Raw genomic sequence first — 19,832 nt, forward strand, 5'->3', positions numbered from 1 at the left:
GGCAGGTTCACTAAAGGTAAGAACTATGTTTAATCTTTGGATAAACTTGAGATAAAAATATCAGAGGAAATTTCTGAATTTGGGGAGAGGCTGGACTGCATACTGTTAAGGGTCTCTTGTAATGCTTCAAATTCTATACTTACGTGTCAACAAACATATAGAACAGATATCACTACCATGGCACTTCCATAATCCTTCACCATTGGTTGGCTTCCTATCACGTGTCTCACCGATCCCCTTCTGTTGTCTACTTCCGTAGATTTTTATTAACAACGAGTGGCAGAACTCAGAGAGCGGGAGAGTGTTCCCTGTCTATAATCCAGCCACAGGAGAGCAGGTGTGTGAAGTTCAAGAAGCAGACAAGGTATGTTCTTCTTAGAAGAAGATTCCCTATGAAATAACTGCCTTCAGACAACAGAGCACTAAGCTTATCCTCCCCAGACACCAGCACTGACGTTCGTTCATCACCTTTTTCATCGAAGCAGGTGGTTCTTCCTTTATTTGGAGTGTTCTCTCTCTTCAGTTGTGCCTCTTCCTCTCTAACAGGCAGATATAGACAAAGCAGTGCAGGCAGCCCGCCTGGCTTTCTCTCTTGGTTCGGTGTGGAGAAGGATGGATGCTTCAGAAAGAGGCCGTCTGTTGGATAAGCTTGCAGACTTGGTGGAGCGAGACAGGGCAGTTCTTGCAGTAAGTAGCCTAAAAAAACATTAAGTCTTTACCCTAAATTTACTACTCCACTGAAATGTAGATTCCTCAGCCTTTCTGAAAATGTGGTGTGAAGTCAACTTGGGGGACAAGCTGAAGAGAACATAATACACATGAAAAATGAGAGGTGTTTGGCTTTTGGGATCAGATGGGGAGGTGCAAGACTAGCTGAGGGTCTCTTCTTAGTAAATTTTGAAGAACAAAACCATAGCTTCCCATGACTAGAAAGGACGTTCTTGCCATCCTTTCCAACCTTAGCCCACCCTCAATCGACAAATCAAAACAAAAACAGTTAAGCAGCAGGAGAGTCACCATGAAGCTTAGGGAAAACCAACACCAAATGATTCATTTGAGGATCAAATAGAACTGTTTTTTTACCTCCCCAGAGTTAACCTCTCTTGAGTAAAGAGAATCCTTCAGAAGCAGAGGGCCTCTCAGGCACTTCTGCCCCCTTTGTTCTTCTGCCACTTTCTAGAACCAGGGGATAGGAGAGAGAGCAGGAGACAGCAACTGTCTTTCGCTAAATCATTTTCTCACATAAGGAGCATCCTCTCTCCTAGTGGTTTTTGTATTTGTTTGTTTTTGCTATTTATAAAATAAAAGTCCGTTTCTTAGGGAATACGAACTGCCTGAAACTGGAACCATTTGGGAATGTCTGTGTTGTGCACCAGGGATCTCCTCCTGGATAACCCACTGTTGATCAGTTAACGTTTAGGGCGTCCTTGTTCAGTCAGGCGTTCAAACTGTGAACACTGTATCCTACCCTTCACGTGGGAAAACAGAGCACAATTGGGTTTGCTCTGGGAGGGGGAAGCCTTATGTCCTTCCTCAGTGTCACTGCTGCCATCATTCTTCCAGCCATCCCCTTCCAGGATCTGTTCATAGTATGGGAACAAAAATGAATCCTTTATGGAGATTATTTGGAACTCTGGCCCCTGTAACATTTACTTCTCTATAAAAACATTATCTAATCTGGTACTTCAAGGATGACTGTTCCAGTGAGGTGTTTATACGTTTTGCAATAAAGGTGTTTGTTCCGGGTAAAGTAGCTCCTTCTCAGATGTTCACAAGACACTGACCTATTAGAGACTTGGAAAAGCCCTAGTCACTATTTCTCAGATTTGTTTAAGCCTCAACACTATTTTTCTGGCTAATCTATCAGTATCGTGCAAAACTGAATTCTTTGGAACACTTGCGGGGAAATGGTGGTCTGCAGGCTTATGTCTTCACTGGATTATGATTTCTTCAAGCGTGAGGACTATATTTTACTTCTTTTGTGTTCCTGGGACATAAATGGTCAGGTAGAGAGGGCATATAGATTGTAAGTGTCTGTTTAATTGAGTGAAATCTATACAATATTTACAACATTAGACTAGAGTGTGTGTGTGTATATATATGTGTACACATACATATATACACACACACATATATATATACACATATATGTGTATACATATATGTGTATACATACACACATACTGCAGTTATATTTTCATGTCATAAAATTCACATGGCATTCTTTTTCGGACATATGCCTCACCGTGATCAGTTCCCTTTTGCCGTTACACTTAAATGAGATTTCTGTTTTTAAACACTCCTCAGGCCATGGGAGGAGTGATTTTTAATAAGAGATAGCCTCTGGAATAGACGGGAGCTTCTGACCAGAAAATGAAGTTAACACCTCATCCAAGTAAATATAATTAATTGAAAATAAACATAGGGCTGGCAACCCTCAGGTGAAATTGGCTGTTGTCAACAGCTCATTGGGACCATGTAGGTGGCTCAGATTCTGGTGACTGACTGCACTTCACTCTATACTGTGTGGAGCTTGGCTCTGTGCTGGCTGCCTGGAGAACATAATGCCCATCTCCTGAACATATACATGTTCTCAAAAGTACTGGGAAATAATTGGATTCCCGTTGGTAAAGGTGAGCCAATGTACAGTGGTAAGTGATGGGATCTTTTAAAATGAGTCCTATCTTATATGCACGTGAGTCCCATCAGATCCTTACCCACGTGAGTGGGTATGTTGCCCTGTAAGTGATTGTATTTTTATGTCATCGAATGGAGAATATTTCCATCTTAGTTTTGTCAGCGCTCACATCATTTTCACACCAGTATGAGTAATAAAGTGTCCTCACAGAGAAGGACATGAGATTATAAACATATGTTTTTGCTTATTTTTAATTCATTAAACTTGTAACACCTTCAATATTTCTCAAGTCTAAATACTCCTTTCTCATTTCAGTGTGTCCATGTAGCTTTTTATGGTTGTTGCTACAATTCAAGCAGTTTAGGAACACCTCGTTCAAATAGAAACATTTGTAATCTACAACTGCTCAATATGTCTATTTTTATTCAATGGAACAGATACTTCACTTTTAATAGGTAATGGTTGTTAACATAAATATTTACCAAAAAGCAGCCCTGAAGTTGTTAAAGTGTGAGCTTCCCTAGAGGAGCTCTTGTTTATTTGATGGTAATAAATAAAGTCACTGTGCACGGTGGATATTCCGTTTCTCAGCAGGGGTCTTGGCAGCGGTGGAAAACGCTTTATATTCTCATCAGTTGCATAAAGGCCCATGTCCCTGCTCCTCTTTATGGATTCAGATTACTGGTCTAGACTCCAACATATCCCCACGCAGCTCTGATCATTAATATAACAGAAGCCGGTTTGACAGGCAGAACATTTCTTTATCGTTAGTTGAAGAAACATTGTGTTTATGCATTTGGATAGTGGTTACTGGAGACGCACAGGCACAAAAACATGTGCATCCATATTCATTGTGGTTTTTACTAGAGACTTACCTAAACTGGCAGTACTAAAAAATCTTTTCATTTGGGAAATCAGAACTGACCAGGTATGAGTCACTATTCGTATCCATTCACATTCTCGCTCTTCCATTTTCCTCTGCTCTAGAGATTATTTTGTGTGTCACTGGAAAGTTCTCTCCATTTCTTTTCGTACAGACCATGGAATCCCTAAATGGTGGCAAACCGTTCTTGCAAGCTTTTTACGTGGATTTGCAGGGGGTCATCAAAACTCTTCGGTACTACGCAGGCTGGGCTGATAAAATTCACGGGATGACCATTCCTGTAGGTAAGTGAAATCTGAGCACATCGAAAGGGAAACCAGAAACACACTCACCATCCAACACAAACAGTAGCCCCATAGAATGCAGATAGGAGCAACTCGTGTCAGACACATTATGTATGAACCAAACATATTACATCACTAACTCTGACAGCATCCCTGTTTCTGTATGTAGACAGTGTACATATAAGTGCAGGGACAAGCCACTTACGTCACTACAGCAGTCGGCTGAGGCACACGTATGGGTTTGTCTGCTGTTAAGTACTCAGCATTATGCTACGTTAGGTGCTGGGAGTGTGGAGAGGTATTGGACGTGGGGAAGTCGGGGAAGTTATCAAGGACATTAAGACTTGGTCCTTTCCTTCCTGACCGTGAGATCTACTTATTTGGAAGAGGATACTCTAAATGTTAACAATTGTCTCTTAGAGGAGAGATTGTGGATAAGTTATTTCTCTTTTTTATATTTTTCTGTATTTTCTGTAATAAGCATGAATTACTTTTTCAATCTGTAAACACAACAGCCATCCTTTCTTTTAAAATCCAGGTTAGGAGAGAAAACCAGTGGCACAGAGGTCTCTATGGGAGAGTTACAGTTAGGTGCTGAGTTGTGTGGCCTTGCCTGTCAGTGGTGTAGTCCTTTAAAGGAGAGGGCGAATGTGCAGACTAAGTCAGTGGACAGGTCCCAATCTGCACATGAGGTGCCAGCCATCCAAATGCCAGATTGAGAGCTTTCACAGCAAGCCCAAGGGGAAGGCACTATTATAGCATCCTCACTGACAGAGGAAGTAACTGAGGGCTAGTGAAGTTAAGTAGTTTTCCTAATTCACCAGCAAGCAAGCTGTAGAGCCAAAATTCTGACATTAGAGCCTGGTGAATCACTTCACTAGCTGGTCCGTTTTCAATACTGGGAGGAAGAGGTAGGACAGGAAAGGGAATGACTGCAGGAGATGTGAGGGTGTTGGTAGTGGTGAGCAGACATAAGGACAGGAAATACATCTTCACCAGTGGCTCCTGGTGGCTGCTAAGTACCGTGCCCAGGCCTCTACCTAGGTTCTCCGGAAAACAGCCTGCTTTCCGTGTGCATCCTAGGAAGTGTGGAAAGCAGGGCTGGGCACTTTGGAGTGCCCCCTGAGGCCCTTCCCAGGCCAAGGGGTTGGTTTACCTGGAACAGGGGTGGCCGGCAGATAGCGCGGTGAGCTTAGAGCAGTTCTTCTCAAACTTCGATACACATACGTATCACTTGGGGTCTTTGTCAAATGCAGTTTCTGATGGACTAGGTCTGGGGTGAGACCTGAGGTTCTGCATTCCTAACCAGCTGCCAGGTGATGCCTGTGCGGCTGGTTCTCTGCCTCGAGCAGCGAGGAGAGGGTACAGAGACCGGCACCAGCCAGTGGCTGTTGGGATGCTTCATTTAGGCATGGGGCAAGACGAGGAGTCACAGTAAGAGTGGAGAAGGGACAGAGATGAGACTTCAAAGGTCTATTTTAAAATTACCTCCATGATATACAGCAACATGTGGAATGTTAGCCTTTAGAAAATGGGTTTGCAGTTACAGACACTCTTCCTTGCCACCCATAGGTTTTCCTTGTTCAGTATGGAGAAGATTGCTCTTAGGGAATGTCAGACTCTTGGTTCAGTTTTGTCTTGGAAGATTTTACAGAATTCCTGTTCTCTAGCATCACTGGCAGGATTTGGGAATGGCCTGAGTGGAGCAGGGTTACTAGGTAGTGTGAGCATATCTGTTGGAGGGCCTGAGAATTACAATTTTTGTTAAAAACAGGACATGTGTCTTCCTTTTTAAACTGGCCTTTCCTGTTTCAAGGCAGAAATGTAAATTAACAAGACCAAAGGCCCTGGTGTCTTTTTGCATGCCCTCCCCTCGCCGTTTCACTATTAAAACAAAATGTGTTTGGGGCATTTAAATATCTTTTTTAATGACTTATAAATAATCTTAGAAATGAGGTGAAACAGAAGGCTGTACACATAAATCTCTATTTGGCCTAACAATGTCTTGGTTGTCTTTTTCTTTCTTAGGAGAGAAGACCTTGATAAGATAGAGATTTATCAAGTCTCTGATGTTTGATGCCTTATTTTACTCTATCTGGCGAGAGGTGGTGTGTGTATAAGCCTCACTGTTTTCATGTGATGCTCTTTGGAGTTCCTGAGGATGTTGACCTAGGAGTTAGGAATACAGGGCTCAGAAAAGGCTTTCACAGAAGTCCCTCTCACTTTTACTCACACACTGGTGTTCAGCCTGTGAAGGAAAAAAGTGAGAAATTTTCTTATATGCTAAGCAGTTTTTAGTTTCCCTGTGTTTTCTTAAAGTGTGTTTAGAGGTGACGTGACTCTCAAGGGAGTCAGGAGAAGGCAGTACCCCTAGGAGGCTGGGGATCTGAGATGTAAGAGCTCTGGCTGTGGTGCTCCAAGCAGATGAGGGAAGGACGGAGGCAAACATGAACTTGGCAGCTTTCCTCTCTGTTCCAGGTTTAGGTACATTTGAGCTTGCCTGTTGTAGGCTACTGAGAATTCTGCTCATAGGCCCCTCTGGCTAGTTTAGTACTTAGGGATTCTAGCTGGACTGAACCCGGGGTGGGAGAGCATAGGGGAAAATCAGGAAAAGGGGGAGGGGTCATTATTATTCACTTATTTATTCTCAGATATGTTCAGTCAGTCCTTTTGTGTTTGTCATTTGTAACTCCATAATTTATCATCAGCTTGGTTTTGTCCCTTCTCAGGCTTTTCCACTGAAATCTAGAACATAAGGTTATTAGTCTCTAACCATGAGGTCTTCATTGTGTTACATACATTTCTCTGTGAAATACCTTAATTTTATATTTGGAATTACAACATAAAGGAATAATACATATTTGCACAGTACTGGATTGTGTAAACTATTTCACCCCCAGGACCTATGTGATTCTGTGTATGATCCCTGTGAAACAGTTTGGGTTTTAAAAGGTACTCCATTTTACAGATAAGAAAATGAGACAGCAAGGATTTAGTGTCTTGAACAAGGTTACGTGGCTAGTAAGTGGCAGGCCTGAGATTCAAACCCAGGTCTCTACTGGAGGCCCTCTTCTTATGGAGACTGGTTCAGTAGGACAGGATGATGAAGAGGCCAGTCACCCTGGTGAAGTCTTTAACCCTCTGAAGGTTTTTAGATCAATATGCTTTTTATTCTCGTTATTCATGGTAGTTATGTTATGTAACGTCGGCTTGCACACTGAATCAGCAAATACCAAATCGTTGCTTCTAGAGGACATATGGGAATGAAAAGCACAGTTTAATGAAAAGCACAGTTCTTTCTGGTCACCTGTAAGAAGTAAACTGGAAAACTGTTCTGTTTTGTTTTATTTTTTGAGAAAGTGCTTGCACAGGTGAGAGAGACCATGAGTGGAGGAGGGGCAGAGAGTGGGAGAGAGAGAATCCAAAGCAGGCTCTGTGCCCAGCGTGGAGCCCGGTGCGGGGTTCCATCTCACAACCCTGAGGTCATGACCCGAGCCAAAATCAAGACACGGACACTTAACCAACTGAGCCACCAAGGCGCCCCAGAAAGTGTTTTTTTAATCTCAAAAATATAAGATTACTTAGTTTCATTGAAGGATATTCTGTGGTTCATCCAGTTTAGTATCTCTGACACTAAAGCATGAGAACCAAAAAGAGCAGGAGGAATTACACTATTGTCTCTTTCACTCCTTCCCGTTTAGGAAGGCAGGACAGTCTGCCAGCTAATGGGAAGAGCTCTTCCTTCATCTCCTGTATCAGATAACAACTTCAGCCTCTCAGTCATTCACTCTTTGCTTCATACAGTCATTCATTTTTTTGTTTTGTTGTGTTTCATTTGTTTGGGAGCATCTGCTTGTTTCATGTCTTGTATAAAGCACTGGAGATACAAAGGTGAGTAAGTAAGATGTTCAAAGAATAGTAAAGAAAACAAGCCAATGGACAAACAGTTGCGATACAGTGTAGCTCATTCAGCTATGGAGGCATGAAGTTCTCCACTGGAGAGGCAATTCAGCCGGTAGTAAGGCTTCCTGGAGAGGGAAGCGGGACGTACGAGATGAGTGGGCACGTAAGTGAAAATGGAGGATGCCATCACAGGTGGTGGTAATAGCCTGTACAGAGCATGGAGGGAGGAGAGTACGGTGCGGTAGTGGATCTGAAAGCGTAGCCGGGTTGAGAAGACCCTGGGGCTCTGGGGCCTGGTAAACCATGCTGCAAGTTTTATCACAGCAATGGTGAGTCACTGAATCATTTGAAATAGACAAATGCCTTGAACCAAATTGTGTTTTACAAGGAGCACTTTGATTATATAATGGGTACTTAGAACAAGGACCTGCTTTTTCCCCTCCCCCTGAAGGGTAACTTAGAATATTTGGGAAGAGGAGAAGTGGGTTATGGCATTAGCACTTTGAACTCTCCACTGGACAGCTCTTTCTCCCTCTGAATTGAGAGATTCTCCCATCCCTCTCTCTTCCCTCTCATGCAAGGCCCACGGTCGGACATTACCACAGAATTGTGCGGTGTCAGTGTGATTGACAAGGGTCTCAGTGTTGTTCACTTGACAGCACTGGCTTTTATTTCCTGCCGTGGTATTCAACGGAGCTCTTCTTTCTGACCATAAATCCTGTGCTTTGACCCTTTTACTATGGCAGCTCCTAATTATGCTGATAAATAATAATCATTACTGTGATTTATTGATCACTTTGTGCCCATTATATCATCTCTAATCTCATAGCAGCCCTGCAGGGGAAATGTTATTTTCCCCATTTTGGTTATTTTTAACCTAAATCAAAATCCTCTGCTTCTTCTCATGTCCACAGACTCCTTGTGATGGAGGAATGATCCAAGCATGTTTCCAGTTTACTGGGGGAGACTAATTGATCTGCACTATGTACGATTTTTCTCTGTTTAACAATTGTTGGTTTTATTGATTTTGTGATATGTAAGCAGGGAAAATGTAGTCCGTGCTTCAAGCTGAATCCTGACATCAAAATGGCCTTAATGATACATTAGAACAAGCTAAAAACTCCACCCAGATCATATGTAATTATTTGTCCACTACACCCCCCCATCAGTTTTACCTTTTAAACTAAAGAAAAGGCTACAGATGGGCAAGGCACTGACTCAAATCGTAAGGTGTTGCCTTCAACAGCTGACTCTAGTGTGCACATACAAAGCATGCATATGGTGAGATCTTTTGTTCACTCACTGAGCTTGAGGAGAAGCGGGGTCCTCAGTGGTACCTGAATTGCTGGCGACAGGAGGTTATGAAGTCTGCCTCACACGTAGCCTCTTTGAGGAGGTTTGACTACAAAAGACCTCCTGGGCCTCAAGGCCAGTCCACTCATTTCTCAGACAAAGAAACTGAGGTCCAGAGAAATCATCTTTTTTTCAAGACTGCATAATAGTGTCGTGGTGGAGTTAAGATATCTTCACGACAGACTCAGGAACGCTTCATCTGACTCCTGAGAAGCTACCAGCAGACTCCCAGGAGAATAGCGTTAACACTGCTGTGTACTAGCATGAAGTCTCAGTGATTGTGTAGACATTTATAGAGCTTATCATGATAGTTGTAAATGTTCAGTGAGGTCTTTTCAGTGTCAGAATACATAGGTATCTGCTAGGGCACATGATGGAATAGCTCATTGTTCCTGCTCTAATCGTTTAATACTGGCATCATCAGAGGGGTTACCAGCTCTTCGAAAGGTAACTGTGCACCCAGATTAGAGATTGGAAGATGACCTACCGTTCACTGAATTGTGTTACATATTTTTATGCTATTAAATAAACTCACTTTTAGTGTTAACAGGTATATAAAATTTGCTGCAGTTCTTGAAATACTCTTAGTATTGTAATTGGGATCTAGTTCTTGAGGTCTCTATTAGATAAATTTCTCCTCAATTTCTGACACATTTTAGATTTTTATGATTTTATTGACAATACAGATTTTCTAAACATACTGTAGTTCATGTAGAGACTGCCAGTGGCAGATATTCCTATGAGAATAAACATTCTGTAAAACAAAAACAAAAACAAACAAACAAAAAGATTATTTGAAGCAATGATAAAATCTGCCCTAAGAAGTAGGGTGGCTTAGTTGGGCATCTGACTTCACCTCAGGTCATGATCCCACTGCTTGTGGGTTTGAGCCCCACATCGGGTTCTGTGCTGACACTCGCAGCTCAGAGCTTGGAGCCTGCTTCAGATTCTGTTTCCTTCTCTCTGCCCCTCCCCCGCTCAAGCTCTATCTCTCTCTCTCTCAAATATAAAAACATTATAAATTTTTTTAAAATAAAAACATAGGTAATGATAACTCTGAAGGAATAATACAAATAATAAAGTTGTTCTAAGTAACTGAATAATTGCTGTCTCTTCTGTGTAATTAGACAAGTTCCCATCAAAGAACATAGAACAGTGGCATGATATTTTCCCAAATACAGAAGAGGCTGATTCTGTTCCTCATTTCTAAGGTCAAAGACTTTTCTTAATACAGTTCTAGAAATGGCTCAGTCTAAACATTGATAATAAAATGTGATCCATAGTTCACCCAGAGTAATGGTATAATAAAGTATTTAATTGTAAGATTTTTATATTCTTCATGAGGTGTAAACATTCAAATATAAAAACACATCAGAGAAGTTGCCTCTTGGTGTGTTTTAAAATAAACTTTTAAAAAACATTTTTTTAATGTTTTATTTATTTTTAAGATCGAGAGAGACAGAGCATGAGAGGGAGACACAGGCTCAAGGCTCTGAGCTGTCAGCACAGAGCTCAGCGTGGGGCTTGAACTCATGAACTGTGAGATCATGACCTGAGCTGAAGTTGGACGCTTAACCAACTGAGCCACCCAGGCGCCCCTAAAATAAACTTCTAAGAGAAGTACCTGTTACTCTGTCTTTTTTTTTTTTTTACTTTTTTGAGTGCAATAGAAAAGAGGCTGAGAGATAAAATTCCTATACATGTGATTTTGTGTTTCTATTTTGGTATCTCATCTCTTCTTTAGTTTTCTGCACCATAGTTATGTTCTAACTTGTTGGCTCAGAACGTTTTTCTGGTATTCTCATCAAATACAGCCCTTTCTCGCTGAGTCTGAGCTCTCTCTGTAATACCCCATATAGGTAAGAAGACCTAAGATCATCGTAGCCTTAAAACGGAGTATCTGAGTTTGGGTGGCGATTTTTTTTCTCTATCAAGCTGAAGCACTTTATAGCACAAAGCTAAAGAAGTGAAGGAACAGCTTTTTAAGTCATCTTGCCAGATTTAGAGGACATTATTAACATAAAAGGTGGGAAAATGGGCTGTTCCTTTCTCTTAGGCAGGGAAGAGTTCTCGGTGTGTACCCTCTTAGGAATATGAGAGACAGAGAGAAGTAACACTGTGACCCCTTTGAGTTGACTCTGCTTCTATGAAGAGGAGAGAGGCACTCAGTCCTGGGCTGCCCCATCTCAGGGGACGTGGTGTTGCACTGCAGTGTTCCCTTTAGATCTTACCTCTTGGAGTTTATGTGAGTTCTCTGTGTCCACATACCAAATCCCCACAGAATCTTCTTCACTCTTCACAAAAGCATTGTCTTTTCCCCCTCATTTGCACTCCATGACATCACATCATACTCTTGATTTTGTGGTTTGTGATACCCGTCTAAATCCAACACTCTGTTCACAGGAAAGTCTTACAATGTTTCTAAGGGCAATGAACTGCAAGTCTGATGACCCAGATTCAAGTCCAGAAGCCACAGTTTAGCCAGTTAAATCACTATAGACCTTACCACTGTGTGCCATTTTTTTTCTCGACTTAGAAAATATAGATAATAACTGTTGCCCTATCTTTTCCATAGAGTTGTTTTGAGCACGAAATGAGATAAGAATGTGAAAATAGTTTGTAAAGCTTTATAGAAATACATGTGTTTTGTTCTTATTTTAGTATTTTTTAAATATTAAAAAGATGGATCAGATTCTCCTCCACTTAAACTCCTTGCAAGCAAATGAGGAGAGTTACCAGAGCTAAGCAAACAGCAAGTAAATAGAAATGAACTCAGCAACTATAAAGCAGCTATAAGTCATCATGATACACTTGGAACCTGGGCTGTAGATCAGAAGCACCATAATCACCTGGGAGCTTGTGGAAATGCAGACTCTCAGGTCCTGCCCCAGACTTACTGATTCAAAATCTGCATTTTAACAAGCTCTCCAGGTTCTTCATGTACACATGTATATTTGAGAAGCACGATGGGCTATACCACCTGGCACTGGAGCATGCAAGGTGATTCCACACAGTAAAGTAGTGAACATTTTTTATCTGAATTATTTGGTTTGAAGTAAATATTGCTAGCTCACGAAACCTGTTGCGTCATACATGTTTTTAAGATGAGTCTAACAAGTAGCTATTTACATATTTTTAAAAGCTGATTTAACAAACCTTTAAGTAATAGAGTAAGTGATACTTGGATGCGACAGAAATTATGAGGGTGTCTCTCAAGTGATTGGCCTTTGGGTAACAACAGTGTAGAAGCTTGGTGGGATTCAGGGCAGGGCCATAGTGCTGGAAGGACCTGTGGTGCCACTAGCCCTAGCCAAGGGCCCACGTAGAAGGCATAGCTCTCACGATTGCCAGGCATCCTAGGTCAGACTAGGGGTGTCCAGAATTATCTTCTACTAACCAGATGAGAACACAGACTGAGCTCAAGGCCAGGGCCCCTTTATGTCTTTCACTCAGGATTTTTTGAGGAAGAGTTCAAGCACTGAAATACCCTTTATTTCTTTATTTCCTGCTTAGAGGAGCTGTGGGGATAGAAGATTCTCTAGCCCATTCTTTGTGCCAGCCTTTAGCTAAATGTCAAGTCTGTGGACAGTTCATCCCAGAAGTGTTCACTCCCCGTAACTCATTTTCTCCTTGGACACACTTACAGAGTCAAGTTCAATTCCTTATGAGCCCAGCTTTGTAAGATTTTGCCTACTTTTTTTCTCTTCTTTCATTTTTTCAGTAACTTTCAAAATTATGTAAGGAATACAACTAAATTCTCCAGTCATTAGAATATAGAGGGGGACACGCTCCATCTGAACCGCTCCAGTTTCCCACATGTGCTGCCCCCGGAAACGCCTGTGTTGTCCTTTAGTTCAGGTTCCCATCTTCTCAGCCCATTCGCATGCCTTCTTGACCTGACACTGATTCTGTCATCTGTGATTATCCATCCGAAGCCATCACCTTGGCCAAATTACAGTTGGGAAGGATTTCCATGCGAATGAATCCCTCTAGCCTCTTGATAAGGGTTATTGCTCCTCATGAAAAAGCTTCCAGGAGGAAGAGCCTGGCATCATATTTATATCTTCCATACACACAGAGAAGTGAAGCAGTAAGAGGTATTGATATTAAAAAAAAAAAAAGAACCTTTTCATAGATCTTAAGTTGAAGAAGGGTAGTAACTTGCACTTTTGTAAAGAATGATGTCTATGAGGGGGTGCCTGGGTGGCTCGACTTCAGCTCAGGTCATTATCTCACAGTTTGTGAGTTTGAGCCCCATGTCGGCCTCTGTACTGACAGCTCAGAGCCTGGAGCCTGCTTCTGATTCTGTGTCTTCCTCTCTCTCTGCCCCTCCCTCCCTCTCAAAAATAAATAAACATTGAAAAATTAAAAAAAAAAGAATGATATCTGAAACTTCTTGAGTTGTCTGCATGCAAAGCTTGATTTTTAAAGTATCACTCAGACTTATTGTCATCCAATGGCAGTTTCTACCTTTGGGCTATTGTTTGTTTTAATGGAGATATGTTCTAAAGTAATTTCTATAGTTGTTGAATGCTTGCATATTTCCTAATTTCTTCCATTTGAATCAAGATATGTAACGCAAAATTCAGGGACAAGCAGCAGATTAGGAAAAAACTTCACATATACATGTGACAGAGACCTGATTTCCTTAATATACATATGTAGAGTCCTTCAAATAACCAAAAGGTTGAATGACCCAATAGAAAAAATGGCAAAAGATATCAATCTGAAGGAAAAAAATTGAAAATGGCCAGTAAACATGAAAAGCTTTTCAAGCCAAATATCTACCATTCGTCACAGATCAACACAGGTCGCCAGTTTGCACCTGTCAGGTTGACTGAAATTAAAATGTTTGAAAAATCACAATGTTGAAGGATAGGGAAAAATACCATGTTGTTGGAGTTACAAATTGTGTGACTTTTAGGGGCACCTGGGTGGCTCAGTCAGTTAAGCGTCCAACTTCGGCTCAGGTCATGATCTTGTGGTTAGTGAGTTCAATCCCCACGTTAGGCTCTGTGCTGACAGCTCAGAGCCTGGAGCCTGTTTCGGATTCTGTGTCTCTCTCTTTCTCTGCCCCTCCCCTGCTCGTGTGTTCTCTCTCTCTAAGAATAAGCATTTAAAGATTTTCTTAAAAAATTGTGTGACTTTTCTGAAGGGTGATTTGGCAGTATTTATCAAAATGTAAAATGCATATTCACTTTAATCATGCAATTCTCCAGATATGCAAAGATCATATACAATGAGCCTGTTTAAAGCATTATTTATATTAGCCTAAAGGGAAAGCAATTTCTGTGCTCCTCAGGACAGTTCACAGCAGTACGGTTATGCAGTGTGCCAATGGAATAGCATTCAGCAGTTGAAAAGATGTGTAAGCTATATATGAAAACACGTGAGAAAAAATACAGAAGATTGTGAGTAATATGATCACATTTATATTTTTTAAAAAGGCGGGGCAGAAATAAAAGGATGCTATATATACTTGTATGTGAAAAAAAGTTCTGTGAAAAGACCCAGAAGCAACAGATTGCTGCAGATTCTGGGAAACGAGGTTCAGGGGAGAGAGACCTTCAATTATTTTTAAATGCATAATTTTGTATTTAATTAAAACAATTCTGTGTGAAAACTATGAGTGGCTTAGTTGTGTTGAGAGACAATGATAAACCATCACGTTCTTTCTCTTCCCCCAACCCACACACTCCTGTCCCCACTTCATCCTTAATAGGAGTGTTCGTCACGAGTAGTAACTGAGGGTCTTCGCTTTACTGGGAACAACTCTTGAGACAGAAAACAAATATGAGGGAAGTGGCCACAGGGTTGGCAGGTGAGGGAAAAACAAAGACATTGTCCAGTACCAGCACTGAAGAGCCATATGCTAAAAGCAAGCCATTCTTTGGTTATTTCAATTAACCATTTAAAATAATTCAGATAAATATAATGGCATTTCTCTAAAGAAAAATTTGGTTTGGATTTCCTGGGTAATTATTCCAATTGCCTATTGCTCCTATAGGGAAAATAAGGTTATTAAATTGTCCTCATTTCCATGGCTAATTTGAGGGCAGAGTCTTTGGGTTTTTGATGGAATCTTCTTTGAAGAGGACTTTTGACTTCTTGAAAGATGCCTTAAGATGTCTGGCTTCCCCAGTGCCCAGAAAATCTGTTTTGACACCTGGATTGAGTTACAAAAAAGACCTTACTTTTACTACTCACCTTTTCTAGTTGCCTGCCATTTTAAACTTACCCAGTAACGTGTTACTTAGTTTTGTTTTTGTTTTTTTAAAGTGCAGAAAGTTATTTAAGATGTTAAGGTACCTCAGCTTTTAAAGAACTGTTTTACATTTAAGTATCATTTTAATTTTTTTTAATTGTTTAGAAAGTTTTATTTATTTATTTTGAGAGAGAGACAGTACAAGCAAGGGAGGGGCAGAGAGAGAGAATCCCAAGTACGCTCTGTGCTGCCAGTGCAGAGCCAGACGCAGGGCTCAAATCCATGAAACTGTGAGGTCATGACCTGAGCCGATTCCAACAGTTGGACAGACGCTCAACCATCTGAACCACCCAGGCACCCCCATTTAAGTATCATTTTAATACTTAACATAAAATTTAGAACTTACTGTTTTCTACTTCCCAGCCCCCCTCTTCCCATCTTCTCTCCCCTCCCCCCACCTCCTCAGAAGACTGCTTCTAGTGTCATAAACTTGTCTTTCATCTCGCCTTTAAGGTTCCCTCATCAGTACACTGGGTGTCCAGGAGCCATATCTGGAGCTACCCCAGGCCAAGTGATAAGCTCTTCTACCAGCTTTCCTATATGGTTGAGTAGGATGTTTTCTCAACTTTATTTCTGGTTTTGTGGTTGCCACCCAAATTCTCCCTCTGCGGTTTTTTTTTTTTTTTTCCTAATCCAAATTCTCTTGTCGTGATCCTGCTCATTTCTTTCAGATGGAGATTATTTTACTTTTACAAGACACGAACCCATAGGAGTGTGTGGACAGATCATCCCGGTGAGTGTATCTCCTCACGCCTCATATTTATTTTCATTTGAACCAGTTCTCTTAGAGATACATAAAACATGGACCTCAGGAGGTGTGCTTTCCATTACTGGGGGAAAAAAACTGAGCTCATGTTGTTGACATATCTTTAACAGCCTCCCTGCAAATGCTTATTTGAACAGGTTAATAGGGTTTCGGCTCCGTTACCAGGAGTTGAGTTCTCAAGCCGTGGAATTCTCATGATTAAAATAAGCAAAGCAAAGCCCAGTGTATTAATAACCTGCCCTTGGTTATGGATGTCCATTCTGCTTATGGAAAATTAATGCTTTGTTATATTTGCTTGTTTATTTTTTAGAACTATGACTCACCATCTTTCCAGGCATATTGTTTTATATGGTCTTTTAATCCCATTCTTTCCCACTGTTTCTTTTCACAAGAATCTAGATAGAAGACTGTACAGAAGACACAGCAGTACAATTAACGTCACGGTCATAATTGAAACCATGCCGGGCTGTTGTATGTCTTGTAAAGGGAAATAGATGTAGTGCTTAGTGTTTGGATTGGAACATTAAACATTGTCTTTTTTTCCCCCTTTCTCTCATACACAGCCTTGGCACTGTACAAAACATCACCGAATCTTCCAGCAGTACTAGTAATCATTCTGGCAAGGATTTCAGGGGAGGCTCAAATTAAACTCTTAAAGCATAGACAAGAAATTTTCTCTTTTCAAAATATAGGAGAAGGTAATCTTTGGCTTTGGGGGCCAAAGATCTTTGAGAGGTATTAGTACTTTTTTCACTGATCTGCAAGCTGTGGGTTTCTGTGAAATTTATTAGAGAATGGAACAGAAAATGAGAGGTTGGTGTAAGTTCTGCTGCTCCTGTACCACCCAGGGTAATCCCATTTGGATCAGAACAGGGGTGAGGTCTGTCACCTCAACTGCGGGAACTCAAACCTGCTCGCCTTGCCCTTCCCCACACTCTTGGGGCTCCAGCTTTCACTGCCAGGACAAGAGCCACTTGTCAGCCAGCTCAGGCTCAATTACCGCACTCCAAGATTTATATACTGTAGATGGAATTAAAACATCACTGTGGACTCCCAAGTTTATAAACAACCAAGGGGAAAAGAAATTGGGTGTTTGGTGAAGGCAAGACACTTGTATATTTTTGCAAGCTTGCCAGGGCCAGTGGGAATCTCTCAAGGGTGGCAGCTGAGATGCTTCAGGCAGAAACACACTGTGGTCAAGGGCTGCAGCAGGGGACCAGGATTTCTGTCTTCTTTCTTAATGAAACTATCAATGACACCTGATAGTACTGAGGTTCATCCCTGTGCTTATGACAATACAAGCTTAATATGCTTTTAAAATCCCTTTAAACCATTTTAGGCCCCCAATTCAGATACTCAACTTATATTTTTCAGTGTCTGTTAGTTTTATTTTGCAATAGAAGGGAGACAAGTGAAAATTGTTGCATCCTCATCAGTAGGTGTGCTTTCTTTTGTGTATGTTTTGTGACACCACATGTCTATAAAGAAAAGGCACTACCTTGAAATACGCGTTAACTTAAATATAATTCACAGCTGGACTTTTCTCATCTCACTCTTCCACACTGAAGAGCTCTGAAGCCAGTCTGAAATTCCTGGTGTAAAAAATCACAAATGCAAGAGAGAGTTTTCATAGACAAGTACTTAACTGGAACCAAAATCCGATTTTAAAAACATAAAATGACAGCAATGAACAGCCAAAACAAAGCAAAGAAAAAATTCAGACTCCCTTTTCGCCAGGAGATTTCTTTTGGTAGTTGGCAGTTGGGATATAATAATTTGCCCAATAGAAAAGGAGAGCTTTTCCAGGTCGGTCCTATTCTCTTCTTAATGAAGTAATTAAAATATCCGAACATCGATACTTGGTGGTGGGACAAGATTTATGTTGAGGCCTCGTCTGAGAAATCTGAGCAGTCACAGCTTGAAAACAAAACAGTAGAGGAATATTTTTTCATTTATCAACCTTGAGTTTCTTCCTTTCAGTGGAACTTCCCCCTGCTGATGTTTGCTTGGAAAATTGCTCCAGCTCTTTGCTGTGGCAATACAGTAGTTATTAAACCAGCAGAACAAACACCACTCAGTGCGCTCTACATGGGAGCCCTCATCAAGGAGGTAAGAGAAACCAACCTTGGGAGTGGCTCCCACTCCCCTTGTAGTTGGGGCCTACTGGAGCATAGCCGATTTAATGTGCTTCATCAGCTTTCACAAGCCACGTTTCCTCCAATTCTGTTTTGTTAGGCTGGCTTTCCGCCGGGAGTCATCAATATTTTGCCAGGATACGGGCCAACGGCTGGGGCGGCAATAGCTTCTCACATTGGCATAGACAAGATTGCATTCACAGGGTCAACTGAGGTAGGTACCTGAGAAACCATGGGTCAAGGAACAGTCCTGCAAAGGAGTAGAGGGTTTGAAAGAAAACCGGGTATGTTATCTACAGGCTGGACACCAAAAGAGCAGCGAGTACCCAAGCCCTCAAAGGGGCACCATTGGTATCATAGCTAGAATGCTCGCGAATGTCAAAGTAAAGTTGTGTGTTGATCTTTTGATGTTGCAGGTTGTTGAGTGTTTTTTTTTGTGTGATGCCATCTTTATAAACCTGTCCCGGGAGGGGTGGGGAACCCTATTATATTTTGAAATAAAAGGAACACTTACCAGAGGCAAAAAGAAACAAACAAAATCTGTCCCAGAAGCTGGGGTTCTAAACACTTTTTGGAGTCAAGAGCATTAATGGCAGAAGCAGGTTAAGAAGCTGGAAATCTAGTCTCCAGTTGAGATTAAAATGGAAACACAGTTCTCTCTCCTCATTATTTCACCACATCCTGTAGGTGCCATTGGCAACTGTAACTATGTCCACGAGCCATAGGGATGGTAAAGAGCAGGGGGTCAGACAACGTCTCTTGGAAAAGGCCAGCTAGTAAATGTTGGAGACCTTGTAGGTGGTACTGTTTCTGTTGCGACTACTCCACTCTGCCCTTGTAAAGCATGAAGCAGCTGTAGGAAATGTAGAAGCTGAGCATGGTGACGGGCTCATAAAACTTTATTTATAGATGTGAAATTTGAATTTCATATAATTTTTACACATCCCAAAATATTAATCTTCTTTTGATTCCTGCTCCCAACCATTTAAAAACACAAAAACTGTTTTTAGTTTGCAGGCTTTACTAAAGTAGGCAGGAGGCCAAGTTGGGCTCATGGGCCATAGTTTATTGACCCCTGATACAGAGTCATAAGTCTGCTTAGAAAAATTTTTGTATAAAATGTTACTACCAGTGTCTTAGATTCAAGTAATAGAGATAATAAAAAAGAGAGTCTGATTCATTGTTTCAAGTAGAACTTCACAGATGACATCACCTTTGAATAAAGCATGTTTGTAGATCTCAAGGAACAGTGTGCCACCCAACAGAAATACAGTGAGAGCAACATTTGTAATGAAAAATTTGCTATTAGCCACATTAAAAAATTTTTGAAACAAGTGAAATTAATTTTAATAATTATTTTATTTAACCCAGTGTATCTAAAATACTCGTTTCAATTTATGGTTAATATAAAAACATCATTGTCACAGTATTTTGCATGCTCTTTTCAGTTCAAAGTCCTTGACATCTGGCATGTATTTTACATTTACAGCACATCTCAATTCAGTCTAGCCACTGTGTGAGTGCCCTGTAGCCACATGTGGCTAGTGACTACCACGCTGGATGGCACAGGCCTAGGGGCCTGATTATATCATTGCATTTAATGAT

At 41.1% G+C, this 19,832-nt stretch overlaps 1 protein-coding gene across 1 annotated transcript in view; it reads left to right on the top strand.

Moving 5' to 3' along the window:
- The window catches only part of ALDH1A2 (aldehyde dehydrogenase 1 family member A2), a 98,613-nt gene that overhangs the window by 36,023 nt on the left and 42,758 nt on the right, over positions 1-19,832 (top strand). Inside the window, exons 2-7 of the mRNA XM_047075058.1 lie at positions 260-364; positions 547-687; positions 3,676-3,805; positions 15,998-16,059; positions 18,073-18,201; positions 18,328-18,441. Coding sequence (XP_046931014.1) covers positions 260-364; positions 547-687; positions 3,676-3,805; positions 15,998-16,059; positions 18,073-18,201; positions 18,328-18,441 — 681 coding nt within the window. The remainder of the gene's footprint in view (positions 1-259; positions 365-546; positions 688-3,675; positions 3,806-15,997; positions 16,060-18,072; positions 18,202-18,327; positions 18,442-19,832) is intronic.

Source organism: Lynx rufus, unplaced genomic scaffold (assembly GCF_022079265.1).
Source record: "Lynx rufus isolate CCGP_SWC_20201006 ecotype Redwood Valley unplaced genomic scaffold, mLynRuf1.p SCAF_13, whole genome shotgun sequence".
NCBI classification, from domain to species: Eukaryota; Metazoa; Chordata; class Mammalia; order Carnivora; family Felidae; genus Lynx; species Lynx rufus.